The sequence below is a fragment of the Pelophylax lessonae genome (genome assembly GCF_965119305.1).
Source record: "Pelophylax lessonae genome assembly, chromosome: 1".
Lineage (NCBI taxonomy): Eukaryota > Metazoa > Chordata > Amphibia > Anura > Ranidae > Pelophylax > Pelophylax lessonae.
This window is the reverse complement of record NC_138768.1, coordinates 76,754,697-76,774,043: the sequence shown is the minus strand read 5'-3', so window position 1 is coordinate 76,774,043 and position 19,347 is coordinate 76,754,697. Positions and strand designations below refer to the sequence as shown.

The 19,347-nt window shown below is 46.2% G+C and overlaps 1 protein-coding gene across 2 annotated transcripts in view; it reads right to left on the bottom strand.

The window, feature by feature from the left end:
• The window catches only part of SPEF2 (sperm flagellar 2), a 237,957-nt gene that overhangs the window by 98,268 nt on the left and 120,342 nt on the right, over positions 1-19,347 (bottom strand). For both annotated transcript variants that reach the window (XM_082264268.1, XM_082264269.1), the window contains exon 15: positions 16,870-16,973. In XM_082264268.1, coding sequence (XP_082120394.1) covers positions 16,870-16,973 — 104 coding nt within the window. The remainder of the gene's footprint in view (positions 1-16,869; positions 16,974-19,347) is intronic.

The following is a 19,347-nucleotide window of genomic DNA, read 5'->3' as shown; positions in this document are numbered from 1 at the left end:
TTTTGATATATTATTACGCTATGGGAATATCTCTATTCTTTGTCCATGTCATGCTGGATTAACTGTCCATTCCAAATGAGAGGATTTTCTATCCAAAAAGAGGCGGGGAATTAAGGACCTTCACTTTGCAGGACGTTTTTTCATTTTGTGCTTTTGACTCTTATGACTTAGAGTCCATTCACATTGATCCGACTTGTCAGGCGACTTGTCACCCTGACAAGTCACGGTCCTCCCGCTCCCACTGTGTAGTACAGGAGCCGTTCTAATAATCGCTCCGACTTAGAAAAAGGGTCCTGTACTACTTTGGGGCGACCTGGAGGCGACTTGCATTGACTTCCATTATATGAAGTCCGTGCAAGTCGCGCTGCACGCGACTTCACAGGTCGCCCCCTAAATCGGAGCGACCTAATGTGAACGGGGACTTAGAGTCCACTCTCTCTGGTAAGTAGCCACTTTTAATATATGGTGGAGGAGCACTGCAGTGATTCACTTGTTGCTCTGATGCTCACAAGGCAAGTTGGATTCATATTTGAGCACAGACTATTTTTTTAATTCTTCACCACTTTTAACTTTCATTAGCGGCTTTGTTATTGGACTGTGATCGTTCATGGGTCTTTTTTTCATATGATTTTTTTGATGTGTATATTTTCTTTTCACTGCTGTTTTTTTCCCACAGCGCAGCAAACCTTTTTATTATGAAGTTTACAACCACTTTAAGTTTTAAAGGTGAAGTTCATGCAGATATAAAAGACACAAACTAATGCAGCTTTTAATGATCATGTACTAAACGGGAGCATGCTGATAGGCCAAGAGAGCAGAGCAAAAGAGAAATTAGATCATCATTCTTCTTTTCCTGTCCAGTCACAGGCTGGGGTTGCAAAGTAGACCTGTGTTACCTAATTATAGCAGAGAAAAATCTGGTCTCCTGTCAGAAAGGATTGTGATGATCTCAGGATTGAACTGAAAGAACTACATATGATTTGGCTGTTTGCCTGCAGTTCAACGTCAAATGATAAGGCAGGTACAAGTTACGTGGGACACATTAGTGTAAGGAAAACTAAGGCAGTTGATGCATGTGAATTTTGTCTTTATTAAATATACTTCCAAAGAAATAAAGATTGCTACTATTACAAATAGCAGTAAATTGTATTCATGGAATTGTTGAACTGGAAGTCAGCTGTGTGTCAAAAAATAACAACTTTGCGAAAATAACATACAGTATAAATTACATGATAAGTAAACTAACCTATAATAACTGATTCTGAGAAATTGAATGAATCTGAATTGCAGCTACACCATTTGGCCAGAAGTTTGCAGATAAACAACTAAATAATAAATTCCAAGTATTTTCCAGTGAAGCACAGTGTCAATGCTACAGTATAAAGATTCAATTTAGGTAATTGTGTGCTTCCAACCTTGTGGAAACAGTTTGGGAAGACCCTTTACTGTTCCATCTTGACTGTGCCCCTATGAACAAAGCCAGGCCCATAAAGACATAGTTTAACAAGGTTAATTTGGAATAGCCTATACGTGGCCCTGACTTTAATCCTACTGAACACCAATGAGATAAATTTGAATATCGATTGTAATGTGGGCTGAACGAAATAAAAAATACAGATCGCCGTACTAACATAAGTGTCTTTAGTGCTGGGATCTCCCTGCTGAGCTATTGTGTTCTGACAGGGGGCTGCCTGCCCTCCCTGCAGAACATACTGATCAGATGCTGGTTTTCCAGCATGCCCGTTCGACATAAGCCGGCAGACTTCCTTCTGTTGGACAGGCTGGTATACGCACTGGCCGAATGTTGGCTGGTTTCTGTTGAACCGGCCGATAAGCGGCTCATGTGTACCAGCCTTAAACCAGGTCTTTTCATCCAACATTAAAATTGGAACTCACAAATGATAAATAGACATAAAATCCCACAGGCACACTTTAAAATCTTGTAGAAAGCTTTCACAGAAGATTTGAGCCTGTTATACCCACCAAAAATGGACGAGCATCATATTAATGCTCATGGTTTTGGAATGATATGTTAAACAAGCACATTAGGCTTCCACTAGCCTTTGGCCATATAATGTAACTGTATATGAATACTTTCTGTCTTAGGACAGGTCCCAGAATGGTGTAAGAAATGAGTGATGCTTCTAGTATGGCATGGCGGTTAGACTGAAGGATCTCATGGTGGGTAATAGGGATGAGCTTTCTGGTTCAAACTAGAGTTCCGTTATTGTACATTAAAATAGTTCAGCCAGGTCATTCTGAAAACATCTCCTTTGATTCTTCTACAAGAAATCTCTCACCTCCTGAATTTGAGTAGCAGACAGAGTTTCTGAGATCCTAACATTAGGGGTACCTTTTTCTGGTGATACTTTAGGAATGATTTCTGACGAGAGAGCCTCCTGATCCTTCCAAGGTTGTATTAGGTTAACATGATATATTTGGAGGGGCTTTCTTTTTCCATGTTGATATGCCTGGTTATTGAAATCTCTGATATTCTCTGTGATCCCATAGGAGGCACTACTATTTTCTAGAAATTTACTCTCTACAGTGGGTACCAAAAATAAGACTCCTGGGCTAAAAGTTCTGAATCTGCAGAGCAGTTATAAACTCTGGTCTGCGCCTCTTAGGCTTGCTGAATAATTTACTTAGGTATAGGCATTACTGCCTCTATCTGATATCTTAGCAATGTGTTAGATTACACATTTTGGAGGTGTGGTCTTTTGCTCTCTTGTTTCCTGGGCTATATCCAGGAGTCCCTGGGGATGTCTTGTCTTCTGTATAATAGTTCAAATGGATAAGGCCTGTATAGGACTGCATCACTTTAAGGGTGGTACACTCATCTGTGTAGGGGGGTAATTTTCAACAACCAACACAGCTCCTTAGTTAACGTTGACATGAAAGGGGTTCTTTGATCTGTCAGAATTATGCTAGGAATACATACACAGGAAAACATGTTGAACTGTTCTTTTAGTATAACGTTAGAGGATGTGTCTCTGAAGGGGATTGCTCCTGGATACCAGGTGGCATAATCAAGGATTATCTACATGTGCTGATGCCCCTGGTGGAATTTAGCAATGGCCAGACCAGCTCTATACCAGACCTTTTAAAAGAAACCTTAGGTTTAGGCAAGGGTATCATATCAGTGAACTTTGAAAGTGTGGTTGGGATGCATTCATTTGACACATAGGGCAATATTTAGAAAACTCCCCAAGGGGTTTGTAAGCCAGAAAACACTGCTCAATCCACTCTTTTGTTCTTCTACCTCTAAATGGCCACCCAGCACTTGAGAATGGGCCATATCCAACAACATCTTTGTGTGAAACTAGGGAACCACCTACTTACTCCCATTCTTTCTTCGCCAGACATAGTAAGTTATGGTATACTGCAAAATGTGGGTATACAAGGTTAACCTCTGGTTCATAGGATACTCAGATTATCACTGCCCTTTTTACCATGCATTTGCCAAATTGTAACCCAATACCTTTGCAGTTCCTGAATGTTCCCTGGCCCAGAGTATATGTGTTAAGTCTGACACTGAGGTCATTTCCTCTTACTCCGTAACCATAACTGTTAGAGGGAAGTTGTCAGGTACCTTTGACGTAGGGTTACCAACATTTCCCCTCAAGTTCAACCAAAATATTAAGCTCATTTACTTCAGATGTACTTTCAGAACTGACTACCTGTTGTTTCCCCCACAGTTCCAAAACAGTACATTATTACACTGTGTAACTGTAGTAGTTCCTAACCACACCCATGGCATGCTTTACAGTTCCACTAGGTAGTCTACCCCAGTAGGATTTTCTTTAGTATCACCATGTATAAAGAGTACTCTCATACTGTCTGCGCCATGCTTGGCAGGGTACCTTTTTAATGTTCTGTCAGCAGTCAGCTTTACCACCCAGCAGCAAGCTCTCACAGCACAGAAAATGAAAGAGAGCCTCTGGCATCAGTCACCTCAGGTATAAAAAGGCCTAAAGGACGAATTAGCATGGTCTGGCAAACAGGTAAGATATGGAACTGGAGGCTTTACCCTACCAAAACCTCTACAGAGCCTCTGGATCCAGATCAAAATAAGAACTTATTAACTTCTAAGAAAATAACAAAGTTTGTTTCCTCCATAGCAGATAAAAACTATGGAGCCCCTCACCCTGTGTGGTGAGAAACCTAGGTGTCACCTATACACCGTCCACAATCATACCAGCCAGTGCCTCACAATAATCTGCCTTTAGCAATTAAAACCCAATCATTATGGTTTCTAATCATGCAATCACTATATTTTTTTTAAAATGTCAGAAAAAAACAGCGCTACCAGGAATGTGCATAATCATAAATACATGGTAAAATGATCATAAATAAATAGTGAAATAATCTAATAATTATATATAATAAAGTGCACTTGTAGTAAAAATTGTTTACATTTTTTACTACAAGTGTGAATTGTTTAAATTTTTTACTACAAGTGCACTTTTTATATATAATTATTTGATTATTTCAAGATTTATTTATGATCATTTTACCATCTATTTATGATTATGCACATTCCTGGTAGCGCTGTTTTTTCTGACATTTTATTTTTCTTGGTTTTTACCTAAGTGAGCAGCAGCTGCAGGAAGCACTGGTTATTGCTTTTAGCGCGGGTTTTAATTGGATTGTTTGCACTATATTTTTTTAGTGACAACATGACAGTTGTAAGCTATAAAGAGACTGGAGTCCGCCAAACGAATTGTCAATGTGCCTCTCACAGTAAGAAGCACTCTGGCAAAAGCAGTCGGCAGGCTCCAGCTGAAAGGAAAACCATTAAAAAAAAAAAAGAAATACATTATTTTAAAGATTATAAGCTGTTTAATTAAAAAAAATATATACACTTTTGTCCATGGGTTAAAGCCGATCCTCAGCTTTTAGTGAAGTTTAAATATTTGGTGAAGTTCCAATAGTTTTAGTGAAGTTAAAAATCCAAGCAGGGTATTTATTAAAACAATGTACCAATTGAAGGTTGTCCTTAAAGTGATTGTAAAGTCTCATTTAAAAAAAATAAAAAATAACAAACATGTTATACTTACCTGCCCTCTGCAGTTGGCTTTGCACAGAGTGGCCCAGATCCTCCTCTTCTCGGGTCCCTCCCGCCTGTTGAGTGCCCCCACAGCAAAAAGCTTGCTGTGGGGGCACCCGAGCCGAGTCACGGTTCCGCGTGTCTATTTAGACAAGGAGCCATGACCCAGTCCCGCCCCCTCTCTCTGCTGAATGGCTGACTGACTTTGACTGACAGCAGCAGGAACCAATCGCGCAACGCTGCTGTCTCAGCAAATAAGGATAGTCACCGGCAGCTGCGAAACCCCTGCAACATCGCTGGACCTGCTGCACACAGAAGGTTTTTTATCTTAACACATAGAATGCATTAACCATTTACCGCATATCGACGTAGGGCTACGTCGGTAAACTTTGCGGGCTTATACCGGGATGATGCCTCTAGCTAGAGACATCATCCCGGTACCGTGGTTTGAAGCCGACGGTCGGCTTTCCGCCGGTAACGACCGATGCGGCTCGGGAGCCGCTCGATCGTTACCCGGGGGGGGCGGGAGAGGACGTCCCCCCCCTCCCGCCGCCTTCCGTGGCTTTGCTCGGGGCTCCCGTCCCACCGGGAGCCCCGAGCACCCAGCCGGCATGTCCGCCGGCTGGATGGAGTCCCGATGAATGCCGGAAACGGCATCGATCGGGTCTCCGATGACGTAACCCGGAGACGGCGTCCATGACGTCACTTCCGGGTTACTGTGCTGCAAAAGGCGGCAGTTTTAAAAAACGGCTGTATGCAAAAATGCCGTTTTCGGCGTTTTGCATACAGGGAAGTGTAGTGGAGGGGTCTAGGGTCTTTTAGACCCTCGATCCCTCCATAAAGTGTACCTGTCACGCATATTGCTGTCACAAGGGATGTTTACATTGCTTGTGACAGCAATAAAAGTGATCAGATTTTTTTTTTTTTAAAAAAAACCTGTAATAAAGTTGAAAAAAAATAAAAAATAAATAGGAAAAAAAAATGTAGCCGCCCCCATCACCGTTAGCTCGCGCACAAAACAAAACATATACGCAAGTCGAGCCGCGAATGAAATCGCTGTTCAAACCCCACATGTGAGGTATCGCCGCGATTGCCAGAGCGTGGGCAATTAAAAAAAAAGAGCTACACTCTACCTCTAAACTGGTAACCGTTAAATAAATTTAAAGCGTCGCAGATTGAGATCTCTATTGACCCTAGTTTGTCACCATCCCACGGGGGGCGCAATTTTAAACCGTAACATGTTGGGTATCTATTTACTCAGCGTGACATCATCTTTCACAATATACAAAAAAAATGGGCTAACTTCACTGTTTAGTATTTTTTAAATGCAGTGAAATGTGATTTTTCAAATTTTTTCCAAAAAAATGGCGTTTTAAAGACCGCTGCGCAAATACCGCGTGACAAAAAATTTTGCAATGACCGACATTTTATTCTCCAGAGTCTTTGCTAAAAAAATATATATAATGTTTGGGGGTACTAAGTAGTTTTCTAGGAAAAAATACTGGTTTTAACTTGTAAACAAAAAGTGTCCGAAATAGGGCTGGGGCTTAACCACTTGCCGACTGCCTAACGCCGATCTACGTCGGCAGTCAGCCCCTCACAGGCAAAGTGACGTAGGGCTACGTCACTAGCTTGTGAGGGTCTAGGGAGCGAGCGCGCGCCCCCGGAGGCACGCTCCCGCTCCCGCCTGGTCACGGACCCCCCCGTGCGTGTGACCAGCGGACCCGATGTCCGCCGGTCACTCGGCGATCGGCGGGGGAGAGGGAGAATGTCAGGCAGCTTGTGTAAACAAGCTGCCTGTCATTCTCCTCGCTGTAAAGACACTGATAAAACGGATCTAGTATGTAGATCTGTTGATCAGTGTCCTTACAGCTCAAGCCACAGCCAATCACAGTAGAAAGCACGCCCCTAGGGATACACACAGCCCCTCCCTTCCAAATAAAGTTAACCCCTTCACAACCAGTGTATTTTTACAGTAACAGTGCATATGTATAGCACTGATTACTGTAGAAATGTCACTGGTAACCCCAAAAGTGTCACAAATGTCAGTCAAGGGTCCGATCTGTCCGCCCCAATGTCGCAGTACCGCAAAAAAAATCGCAGATCGCCGCCATTACGCGTTAAAAAAAAAAACAACAAAAATGACAAAAATCTTTCCCTTTCTTAGTAAACGCGATAACTTTTGCGCAAACCAATCAAAATACGCTTTTTGCGATTTTTATTACCAAACATATGTAGCATAAAACAAATTGGCCGAAAATTTTAAAAAATTTTGATTTTTACTTTTTTTTTTAGGGGAATTTCATATAAAAAAATGTGAAAAATATTGTTATTTTTGCAAAATTTACGCTCTTTTTTTGTTTATAGCGCGTGATCAAAAAATCGCACAGGTGATCAAATACCACCAAAAGAAAGCTCTGTTTGTGGGAAAAAAAGGACGTCAAATTTGTTTAGGTACAGCGTCGCACGACCGCGCAATTGTCCGTTAAAGTCACGCAGTGCCGAATCGCAAAATACCCCCTGGTCAGGAAGGGGGTAAAATCTTCCGGGGCTTAAGTGGTTAAGTGGTTAAGATAAAAAAAAAAATACAAACAAAACTTTTTTTTTTTCATTTTGGATAGACTATGGGAGGGTTAAAACCCCTGAAAGGTTTATTTTTTGCCATCTTTGTCCCATTGGGAAGATTCACCTTCACTTCTTTTCCCATAGCCAAAACAGGAAATGAACTAGCGTGCCCTTTGGAAGATTTCTTCTCTATTCATTTTCTGGGGACAACCCAGAATTTGGGATTTTCTTTTATTTTTTTTTTTTTTTTTTTTTTTTTTTTTTTTTAAAACATTTTATTGAGGTAAAATGGTATGACATAACAAGTGAACATCCTTTTTAAGAAATACATAGTGCATCAAAAAGAAAAGCTAGTTAAACAGCAACAGTATGCACCGTGAATAAGGTTGAGTAAACAGACCTCGTCATAATCATACAGTGAAGTACAGGAATGTACAAGATCAGCACAAGTCAGGCAATGTAGACCGGTCAGTAAAGTGAGGACAATCTTGGTCCCCATACTCTTGGTGCCGGGCCATGGGGATAACATATAAACAAAAACAACAACAGAAGAAAAACCCATGGCGACCTCCACCATGACTGGGCGTGCGACGGATAAGGCTCCTCCAAGGGCAGTGGTGGTTGCCCCCACATGTCCGGACACCCCCAAGGGGGAACATGCTGTATCCGGGCATGGGGGGCACCCATCAAAAGCGTACATGCCGTCTCGGGGTGGGTAATTCCGAAGAAACCCACATAAGGGGCCAGTGGAGGTGAGTGTTCCGGCCCGTGGGCGGAGTCGGGTCTGCGGCTTGGGGGGAGCAGAGGAGCATCCGGGTGTGGGGGGGGGGAGGGAGAGGAAGGAGTGGGTAGGAGGGTCGAGGAAAAGACATGAGGAGAGGACGTTAGACAGGAAGAAAGAGGGTAAAGGGAGAATAAGGAGAGAAATAAACAGATGGGGGGCATGAGGCCCGTGGTATTCGTGAGAGGGACTCGATCAACTAAGTGTAATCAGTGGCCGAAGCATCCCACGTCCGGTAGAATTTAGCTAGCATCTAGGATGTAGTGGTCAGTCTCTGGAATTCAGGAAGAGTTGTAAAGTGTGTCCAGGAAGCCCAGGTCGTGTAAAATTTGTGGTGGGTATCCTTAGCCTGCGCAATAGTGTCTTCCATTTCTGCTACCCTCTGAACCCTCTTCAGCCATTCCGCAACTGTGGGGGGGGAAGTAGAGCGCCAATGACAGGGCACGCACATCCTAGCTGCATTGATGAGGTGTAGTGTGAGGGATTTTTTGTAACTGGAATAGGGTATGGACGTGTGATGGAGCAAGTATTGTGCCGGAGTAAAGTCGGGAGTGTAGGTGGTGATTCGGGGAATCAGAGAGTGTACCTCTCTCCAGAAAGGCTGGACGACAGGGCAATCCCACCAGACATGCAAAAGAGAGCCCGGGTGTAGGCCACATCTCCAACACGTGGGAGAGTTAGCTGCTGAGAACTTGTGCAATAATTCAGGAGTTCTGTACCACTTAGCATAGAGTTTGTAGCCAGTTTCTTGGGCAAGAACATTCAGAGAACCCTTGTGCATGTGGCAATAGATTCTCGTCCAGTCGTCCTCAGAGAAGTCTTTGCCAAGGTCTCTCCCCCATCTGGACCTAAGTGCCTCAGTGTGTGCGTGGGCAGCCGGAAAAAGCATGGTGTATAGTATGGATATCAGATGACGGTGTGGCCCCGGCGCCTCACAGAGCCGTTCGAAGGAGGTAAGGGAGCGATTCCAATCCGCCACCGATTGTGCGCTGTGTAGGAAGTGTCTAACCTGTAAAAAACTGTAGAACGGGATGTCAACAGACGGGTATTTGAGGCGAAGGGCTTGATGTGTAAGAGGGCGAGAGTCGACAAAAAAGTGACGCGCTTGAAAGGGCATGTCTCCGGTGGGCCCTGTGGGTGGGACGAAAGGGAGATCAGGAGTGAATTCCGGGGACGCACTCAGGGGCAGTAGTGGGCTAAGTTTCGGAGAAAGATCCAATTTGCGGCGTATCGTATGGAAAAGGCGCAGGGTTGCACCCGTAACGGGGTGAGCCAGAATTGAGCGTGGAGTCTTGGCCGGCGTCACCCACGGGAGATGATGCGCGGGGATGGTAGATACCGCAGACTCTAAGGATACCCAGTCCTTAGAGCCAGCATGAGCGTGCCAATCAATTATCCGGGTAAGGTGACAGGCCCAGTGATATTTCAGCAGATGCGGCATGCCAACCCCCCCTTCTGCTTTGGAGCGAGTGAGCGTGTCCCACCGTATTCTCGACCTTTGGGACCGCCATACAAAGTCTGAACAGATATGCTGGTAGGATTTAAAGAAGGCCGGAGGAACATGGATGGGGAGGGCATGTAGAATGTATAGTAGACGGGGAAGAATATTCATCTTCACTATTGCGACCCTGCCAAACCAAGAGAAGGGTCCCTTAGACCATAATTGTAGGTCTGATTTAACAGATTGTAGAATTGTCAAGTGGTTCCTGGTGTATAAGTCCGAAAGTTTGCTCGGTAGCTGAACCCCAAGATATGTGATGGCGTGGGGATCCCAATGAAAGGGGAAATTGGTTTGGCAGAGTCGCAAGAGCGAAGCAGGAAGGGAAATGTTGAGGGCGCGGGATTTGGAGTAGTTGATTTTGAGATTAGAAAGAGCCTGAAAGGATGTAAGGGCCGAAAGAAGATTAGGGACGGAAGTCAAGGGGTCAGTAAGGAAGAGGAGAATGTCATCCGCGTAAGCAGCTAGTTTGTACGTTTTATCCTTTATGGAGACGCCCTTAATATTCGGGTCGTCGTGGATTTGGCGGAGAAGGGGTTCTAAGGTGAGGATAAAGATCAGGGGGGATAAGGGGCAGCCCTGTCTCGTACCGTTTGACACGGAGAAGGCGTCCGAGAGAGCGCCATTGACCCGGACCCGCGCCGACGGGGTGGAGTACAGAACAGCGACAAACCGCAAGAACCGGTCCGTTAGGCCAAGGGCCCTGAGTGTCTCAGTCATGTAATCCCAGGCCACCCTGTCGAACGCCTTCTCCGCATCGAGGGACAGGAAGAAACCGGGAGAGTTGGACGTGGATAGCCAATGGTGGAGGTGAAGGGCTTTGGTAGTGTTATCCCTCGCCTCTCGGCCGGGGACGAAACCGACTTGGTTAAGGGAAATCACATCAGGAATAGAGGGGAGGAGGCGATTAGCTAACACTTTGGCGTATGTTTTGACGTCCACATTAAGGAGCGATATGGGCCGGTAGTTAGGGACTAGGGAGGCATCTTTACCTGGTTTCGGTATGACCGCGATATGTGCCTCCAAGAAGTCCGTAGGAAGGGAGTCAGCGTCCGGGAAGGCGTTAAAAGCGTTCACCATGTGTGGCAGCAGCAGATCCGAGAAGGCCTTGTAGTAGCACACTGGAAGGCCATCCGGGCCCGGGGCTTTGCCCGGTTTAGATTGCTTCAGAGCCGCCAAGATTTCCGTCGAAGTGATGGGCGCGTCTAGCACAGAGAGAGTGGCGTCCGGTAGGGGGGAAGGAGAGTATCGTTCCAGAAATTGTCTAATGGCCTGGAGTCTGGAGCACTGGGACTCCTGAGAGTCCGATCGCGTCAAATTGTACAGATGGGAGTAATAGCTAACAAATTGGGCTGCTATGTCAGGGGTTGAGTTCAGCGTTTTACCCGCCTGGTCAACTATGGAGTGGATGGTGTTGGCAGCCCGCTTTTCCCGGAGTGCCCTGGCCAAGAGCCGTCCCGACTTGTTAGCATGTTCATAAAACAGACCCCGGGATAGGGCGAATTTGCGGCGAACAGACCTCCCAAGAGTCTCCAGTAGCTCCTGACGAGCCAGGGTAAGTTCTGTTAGGGTACTTGACGCTAGGGAGCGTTTGTGGGCGCGTTCCAGAGTACCAATTTTCAGCAGTAGAGATTCAATTTGAGCCGAGTGTGCTTTCCTGCGTTTCGAGGCGAGCGCTATAAATTCCCCGCGGATCACGCATTTATGAGCTGCCCAAAGCGTGATGGGGGTAATATCCGGAGATTGGTTGTCGACGAAGTAATGCTGAAGGCGTTCTGTAAGCGCAGAAACACACGTCGTATCGGAGAGAATGGAACTATCCATTCTCCATGCCCGCGAGGCTTGTGACCGAGTGGGGAAAGAGAAAGTGATACTGATGGGATTATGGTCCGAAAGAAACATCGGGTCAATGGAGGCAGAGTGGAGGGTCGGCAAGAGATCTTGGGAGACAAAGAGGTAGTCAATACGAGAGTAACGATCGTGAGGGGACGAGTAGAAGGTGAAGTCTTTAGTGGTTGGGTGTAGGGTACGCCACGAATCGTGCAGGAGAAAGGACGTCAGGAGAGTTTTAATCGCGCGCAAGGCGGCGTATGGCAAGGAGGATGAACCCGCCGAAGTATCTACAAGAGGGGACAGGGCAACATTGAAATCCCCCCCCAAAATGAGCTGACCAGAACAGAAATCCGACAGGCGCTGGAAGGTAGATCTAAAAAAGGTGACTAAGTGTTTGTTGGGGGCGTAGATGTTGGCAAGAGTACACGGGCGGCCGTTCAGCTGTCCCTTAAGGAAGATGAACCGACCCTGGTCATCAGCCAGAGATTCTGTGACTTTGAATGGACAGTGCTTGGATAGAAGTATAGTCACCCCTTTGGATTTGGAGTCCGCCGAAGTGGCATGATATGCCTCAGGGTAGTGTGGAGACGGGACTTTTTGGATGCTGTCAGACCTATAGTGGGTTTCCTGTAGAAATACGATGTCGGCCTTGGTTTTGCGCAGGGCGAGGGCAAGCTGGGAGCGCTTTTCAGGAATATTAAGACCACGGACGTTGAGAGAGTACAATTTGAGCGTGAGATGCATATGGCCAGGGAAGAATAGAAAAGTGGACTAGACACAACACAGGGAGGAGGGGGAGAGGAGGAAAAGGAAGAAGGGGGGAGGGGAAGGGAACAGACAAGGAAGGAACGGTAGGGAGAAGTGGGGGGGGGAGGAGGGGAGGGCAAGGAAAAGAGACCACAACCTAGTCCGGCCTGCCGAGACAAAACGGAGTGGTAAAAGGAGTACAAAGAAGTATAGTGGCTCAGGTAAATGCAGAAGAAGGGTGTCGTGAACGGGGAAGGCTATGGGGCCACTAAGTGGGGGGTTGGGGTAGACCAAACGAGAAGAGGGGACCGAAGTAGTCACCTAAATAGGGGGGCCCGGCCACGAGCCGAGAGGTAGCGCATGGCAATGGGCATTGTCAGGGTACAATAACAGCCGTAAGAAATCGGAGCATGGGGTGATAGTAAGCCGTCCGCGAGTGCAGAGTCCGTTGGTCGGCAATTAGAGCACTATAGGGTCAGGCGACAGGGTATACAAGTGGGAAGGGGCGGAAACGTGTGTGGAAGGAGCTCCACATGAGAGATGGAGGTAGTCTGCGCAAGGGCTTTACGTGAGTATACTGAGGGTACAAGGGGAGTGGGGTCAAGGGAATAAGAACTACAGGGCAGAGACCTAGGACCGCACCAACAGCGCTGTAGCGGGGGAGGGGGAGTGAACGGTCTAATTACCTGGAGAAGTGAGGAGAACGTAGTAGTTGAATAACATAGTTGAACAAGAAAACTCTAAGCAGTAATATTCAATTAGACAACATTGCAACACCGTGTGATCACATGCAGCAGCCAAGACAGCATATATGAATAAAGGCATCCCCTCCCTTCCTCGAGTCGTAAGATGTAGTTCCCGCCTCCCTACAGGTTGAAAGCGTGGGCGGGGAGTAGCCTCCCCAATAACGGGGGAGGGGCGGGGGTAAGTCCGGGAGTCTAGTCAATGGGAGCACGTAAGGGCCTCTACAAACATCCTCGAGGAAGGGGCAGGGGCCAATGACCCATGCCAGCGAGTAGCCTCCGGAGCGGATGTAAAGCTCTGCATTCCCAAGCTAGGGATGAGACACAGCGCCTTACATAGGCATGGCGTATCGTTGCCAGCAAGCACAAAAACAAAAAACATAATAAAACAATAATAAAATAATAGACTAAGCTACCCACAGGATGAGTGGACCCATATGCATAAACAACCAATGGAGCACATAAATCGTACAGGACATACAAAACTACGGACATGTACCATCGGAAGGCCTCCAAGAGGGGGAGACCCTAAAGCCAACGGGAGAGCATATGACCTGCCCGCACCAGCCAAAAAAAAAAAAAAAAAAAAAAAAACCCCACAAGCACAGCAGGATTCGGAGAAAAGTGGGAGGCCGAGGGCGTTGGCAGTCCTGGCACACACAGCGCAGTCCTAGATAAAAACGTGTGCAGCCAAGTAGGGGGGCAGTTCAGGGTAAAGAACTCAAAAGCTATCAGGCAAAAACGACTCAGACATTTTACAGGAGGAAACGGGCCTGGGGGTGGGAGGCTGGACATCGCAGGCCAACATGGAGAGTGGGAATAAAGGAATGGGCCTAGGGGGAATCAAAAGTACGTTACCATTCCAAGGAGTAGGGTGTGGGTCAGCGAAGTGATAATATTCTGATACGCATGGAGTCCGTACGGTAGGCATAAATACAGTCAGACGGGACATCCGCAGATATCAAGGCTGTGGGATCCAGGAAATCCAAACGAGGAAGTGAGCTATTCAAGCAAAAACAAAAAAAAAACAAAAAAAAACAGATGAACAAGAAAAAACAGCATGTAAGTCAGTGCAGAGAATGGTGCAGGGCACATTGCAGGTGCCGTGGGCCGGAAGCTCACTACCGGAGCCCCTAAGGGTACGTAGAAGGCCTTCAGACATCTAGTCTGGCCCGGCGAACCTGTGGCGGCTTGGTAGGACTGTTGGCATGATGGGGAGCAGCAGAGACACGGGCCTGGCGTATCACAGATGGGGAGCGTTGGCGTCGGAACCTGACATCTTGGGCGTCCATGGGTTCCGCTCCGGGTGCGTCAGATACCAAGGGTCCTGGACGGAACTCCGCATACCAGTTGGGAAGGCTCATATACGGAATGCCCAATGTGGAACAGAAGTGGGGTAGATCCTCAGGGACCCTGAGAAGTGCTGTTCGGCCTTGCGTGGAGGCAGAGAGACAAAACGGGAATTTCCACCTGTAAATAATTCCGTTGGCCCTGAGTGCGTCAAGTAGCGGTCTCAGTTCTCGGCGACGCTGGAGCGTAATACCCGAAAGATCCTGAAATAGTTGGATGGGGGCCCCTTCCAGATCTATGTGAGGCCTATTCCTGGCCTTGCGTAGGATGTCCTCCTTAAGGCGGAAGTCCACCAGGCAACAGATAACATCCCTCGGTGGGTCCCCCTCCCTGCCCTTAGGGCGCAGGGCACGATGTGCACGTTCCATTTCGATGGGAGACTGTGGGGGTCTGTCTAGGAGCGAGTTAAACAGGGAGACTATGGTGGGGGTCAGGAGGTCACCATCCACTGACTCAGGCACCCCGCGAATGCGCAGGTTATGGCGCCTCCCTCTGTTGTCCAGATCCTCCAAATGACGCTGCATGTCCCTCATCTGGATGGTGTGGGTGTCAGATCTGTAGTGTAATTCATGGATGGCAGAGTCCTGACGTGCCGTAACCCTCTCAATTTCATGCACCCTGCCTGTGAGGGAGTGTATGTCTGCCCTCAATTCCAAGATGGCTGCTCCCAGGGTGTCCTTGATATCTGCAGCCACCGAGCGGAGGTCATCCATATTCAGCTGCCTGGGTGATGCTGGCACGGGGGAGCTGGATGCATGGTCCCCGGTGGTGACAGCTGCATAGGAACGGGCGGAAGGTGGAGAGTTAAGTGAGGGAGAGGAGCTGCCGCCCGTCGGCGCCATTGTGGCGGCCTGGGTCCGGAACATCTCCGGAATGCTGGGGCTTATCTTGGCGGCGGGTTCCCTCGGGGATCGAGAGCGGGTGGCAGAGGAGGAGCGGGCTGTACTTGACATCCTTACCGCGGGTGTGGAGCGCGAGCAGACCCTGTTGTGTGTTTAAGTCGGCTCGTGGCAGCGGGAGCTCTCCTATCTAGCGTCCATTACCTCGCGCGGCCAGACCACGCCCCCTTTCTTTTATTTTTACTTTCAATCATAATGGTAAATAGGACAAATATAGAAGGTGAATCCCCCAAACAGGAGCCCAGACGGAAATAAAAACCTGACAGGTGTTCTAAGACCTCTCCGATCTGTTCAAAGCAGAAAAAAAGTTTTGCCTTTAGATCTTTTCTAACTAACATTTATGGATGCAGCAAAATTTCTCCTATTTAAAAATTTCTGGATATTTAGGTATTAATGACCCTCACTTCCAAAAGGGTCAACAAACCTTCTGAGGAGAAGTCCAGAGGCCAGCAGTGGTGACCAGAGGCCAGCAGTGGTGACCAGAGGCTAGAACCTTCAGGGCCCCGGTGCAAGAAACCATGAAGGGCCCCCCGGACCCATGGCCGGGGCCCTTCCTTTCAAGTCTGGGACTCTTCCCACTGATCCTGGGGCCCTTTACTCTCCCAAGTTCTGCAGTGGGCCTCCTTCCTGCCATCTTGGGGCTTCCCCACAGTGGTGGAATGCCAGGGCCCAGTCGCAAGTGTGACCTTTGCGATCCAGGAAGTTCACCAACCGGGGTCAGTAGTTTTTATTTTTTGTATTTTAATTGTATAATTTTTTATCATTTTATTTTTTTTTTTTTTACAATGTCACTGACTATTAAAGTTGCCTATGACTAGGAGTGGAGGGGGGCAGCATAAAGAGGAACCAATCTCCTCCATTTTCCTCCTACAGCTACAGGAGGAAAAAAAAAAAGAGGACAGTGATTTCTCTACATGCTGCCCCGCCACCCCAGGTGTACAGGGGAGCTGTCCAGGCCCCCCTGGAGCATGGGGCCCGGTTGCAATTGCAACCCCTGTAGTTACGCCCCTGCTGCTGACATCTCCTTCTGAAAATACTAGTTCTCTGGCTGTCATGCTGATCCATTGAGCAAGCAAGTAGTAAAATAAGCTCAGTTCTCTGGCTGTCATGCTGATCCATTGTGCAAGTATGTAATAAAAGAAGCTCCAAAAAGGCATGCTTGTCCTGGGTCAGTGACTGGGAAAGTATTGAATCCAAAAAACATCTAGGCAGTTATTATTCTAAAAGTCGGCAGCAATAGAAACCCTCATATTTATTTCAAAACAGGTTTCCTTTGAATTAGAAACAGTATGGGAATAAAAGACCAATATGGGGCCCACAACTGCTTGCTTGCCACTCATATATAAGCAACTTAAGGAACATACAATAGAGAACAGAGCATGTAACAAAAGATCTTTCCTTACTTGATGGCTGTGACAAGGATGTCAACAAGTAACTCATCTGGCACAGCTTTTCCCTTCTTCAGATATTTCTCCATCAATCTGCCCAACTCGGCCCTGGGGGACAGCTGTATAAGTAGTAAGCCATAAGAAGTACATAAACAGAATACACATGGTTATCTCATCTTTTCAGAAAATCTCAGCACATGAAAGGTATCTTGAACCATTACATATTCAATTGCTAAAAGTTTAAATATAGTCACCCAACACAGCCCTATAGATATGCAATAACCCAAAAATATGAAGAGAATGTTAATGGGGAAAATGCATATTTCATATTTCCTTATTTAATATGTTATATGGTTGTATGGTTGTCTTACAATACCTAAGAAAGAAAGCCTCCAATGTCCTAGTTATCCTGGTTACCTTAGCTGACTTTATACCAACGATTTCTTTACATTCGAGTCCTGTATATACTATAGGTTGAACTTGTATTATTGTCTCACCTCAGAGCTACCATTAGGCATGCGTCTGATCTGGTCATTGGCCATGCCATCATGGAAGGACCCATGGCAGAAAAAGCATCTTTAGTTAGGTATTCTGGTTATAGTTTCTATTATTCGTTATCTGTATCTGTCATAACTTAATTCAATGTTATTAATAGTTGTGTGATCTCTGTTTGCTCATATTAAATACAACCCCGAAAATTTAAACTATCACGTATCCGTGATAAAACAAATGTGCAATATCACTGCAGCCTTCAGTTCAATATAACCAAAATATGTAACACAATATAACAATAAGAAAGGCACTGCAAACATAATATAGTACACACATTTAATGTTTGCAATGCCCTTCCTATTGTTATATTGGGCTATAGGGCCAAAAGTTTGTTAACACCTGACCATCATAACTGTTATATAACCAAAAGTATGCAGGCAGCCTTCCAGAAAATGAAGATCAGGTGTTTCTACTAAACCATACTGTTAATGCTTCAGCATACAAATATACTTCCTGAAGATGCCATATCCAAGGAAATGCATTGAGGTTAATTCCAGCGGCATCACTTCCGATCACGTCACTTCCGGGCAGGGTGGAACGCACGCTACGTGAGCGGCATTTCCTGACTGCTGTATACAGGCTATCTATAGTTAGTGCTACTGGAAGCACTATTAAATGTGAGTTTATGCACTTTATCTGTACTTTGCACATATGTTTAAATAAATATATCTGCGCAATGAAACCTTTATCTGCTTGATATCCCTGAGCTCCAAGTATACCTGGGTGAAACTTATCTGACGGGGCTTACTATATCCACCAAACCGATCCAGACCTAAATACCCCATAGCCTAGGAGGCACTATTACAGCTCTGAAGGTCCTGGGGGCCTGAATAGCTCTGGTAAGTGGCCAATACTTACCAAGGTGGAAGAGCACAGATTACCCACTATTACCACATTTTTTTGAAGCACGGATCACTTTATTGGGGAAGGAGGAGATTATAACCCCCGATAGGTCTGAAGAATTATGGAGTTTTTATTCACACATTTCCTATGAAGTCACAACATTTATTGCACTTATATTAGTTTGAATACATCATTTTATCCTCGTTGATATATTAGAAGATTAATTTAGAACTCACATATATGTATTTTGAGCACTTTGGATTGTATTGCATATTGCACGTATAATTGCACAGTGCCTAAAATTAATGAAATTTATTCATGTTTCCAGCACTTTAAATACCTATTTAAATGTATGAGTAACATATTTGAATACTAATTTTTGAACACTTTTTTGCATAATCTTGCATGATCTTTCACGAAACACATTGGGCGGAGTCCATGCTCACGACCTTACCACGCCCGCCACCCCCACGAGGCTGTTGGCTTGAACCATGGGACAGATATACATTGCATATATGCGTGTTTTTAACTCCCTCTATGTAAGTAGTTGGTATCTGTTATCTGTAATAAATTTTATACTGTTTCACACTATGAGAGTTTCTTTGATTCATCTTACATGCATGATTTGCCGGTGAACCATTGATTTTTCTCAATGCCATGTGAATGTTCCCATTGGACACCAAAGAAAAGCCATACAAGTCTCCCGTTTTGCTGCAAAGGAAATAGAGTTGATGACTCCTGTCTTAAAGCGGAGTTCCACCTAAAAGTGGAACTTCCGCTGATCTGCTCCCCCCACTCTGGTGACACATTTGGCACCTTTCCGGGGGAGGGGGAACAGGTAAATGTTTTAGACATGTTCCCTTCCCCACTTACAGGAGAAGGCGCCGTCCCTTGGAAGTTCGGCTCCCCTCCTCCTTCCCCCGCCACCAGGCCAATTAGCAAGCACAGCATGCGCAGTAAGTAGGGAACCGCCTTATGACGAATGGCGGCGGCAGCACCTGCCAGCCGAACCGAAAATCGACTGGGTGCCGACATCGCAGGCTCCCTGGACAGGTAAGCATCCTTTTATTAAAAGTCAGCAGCTACAGTATTTGTAGC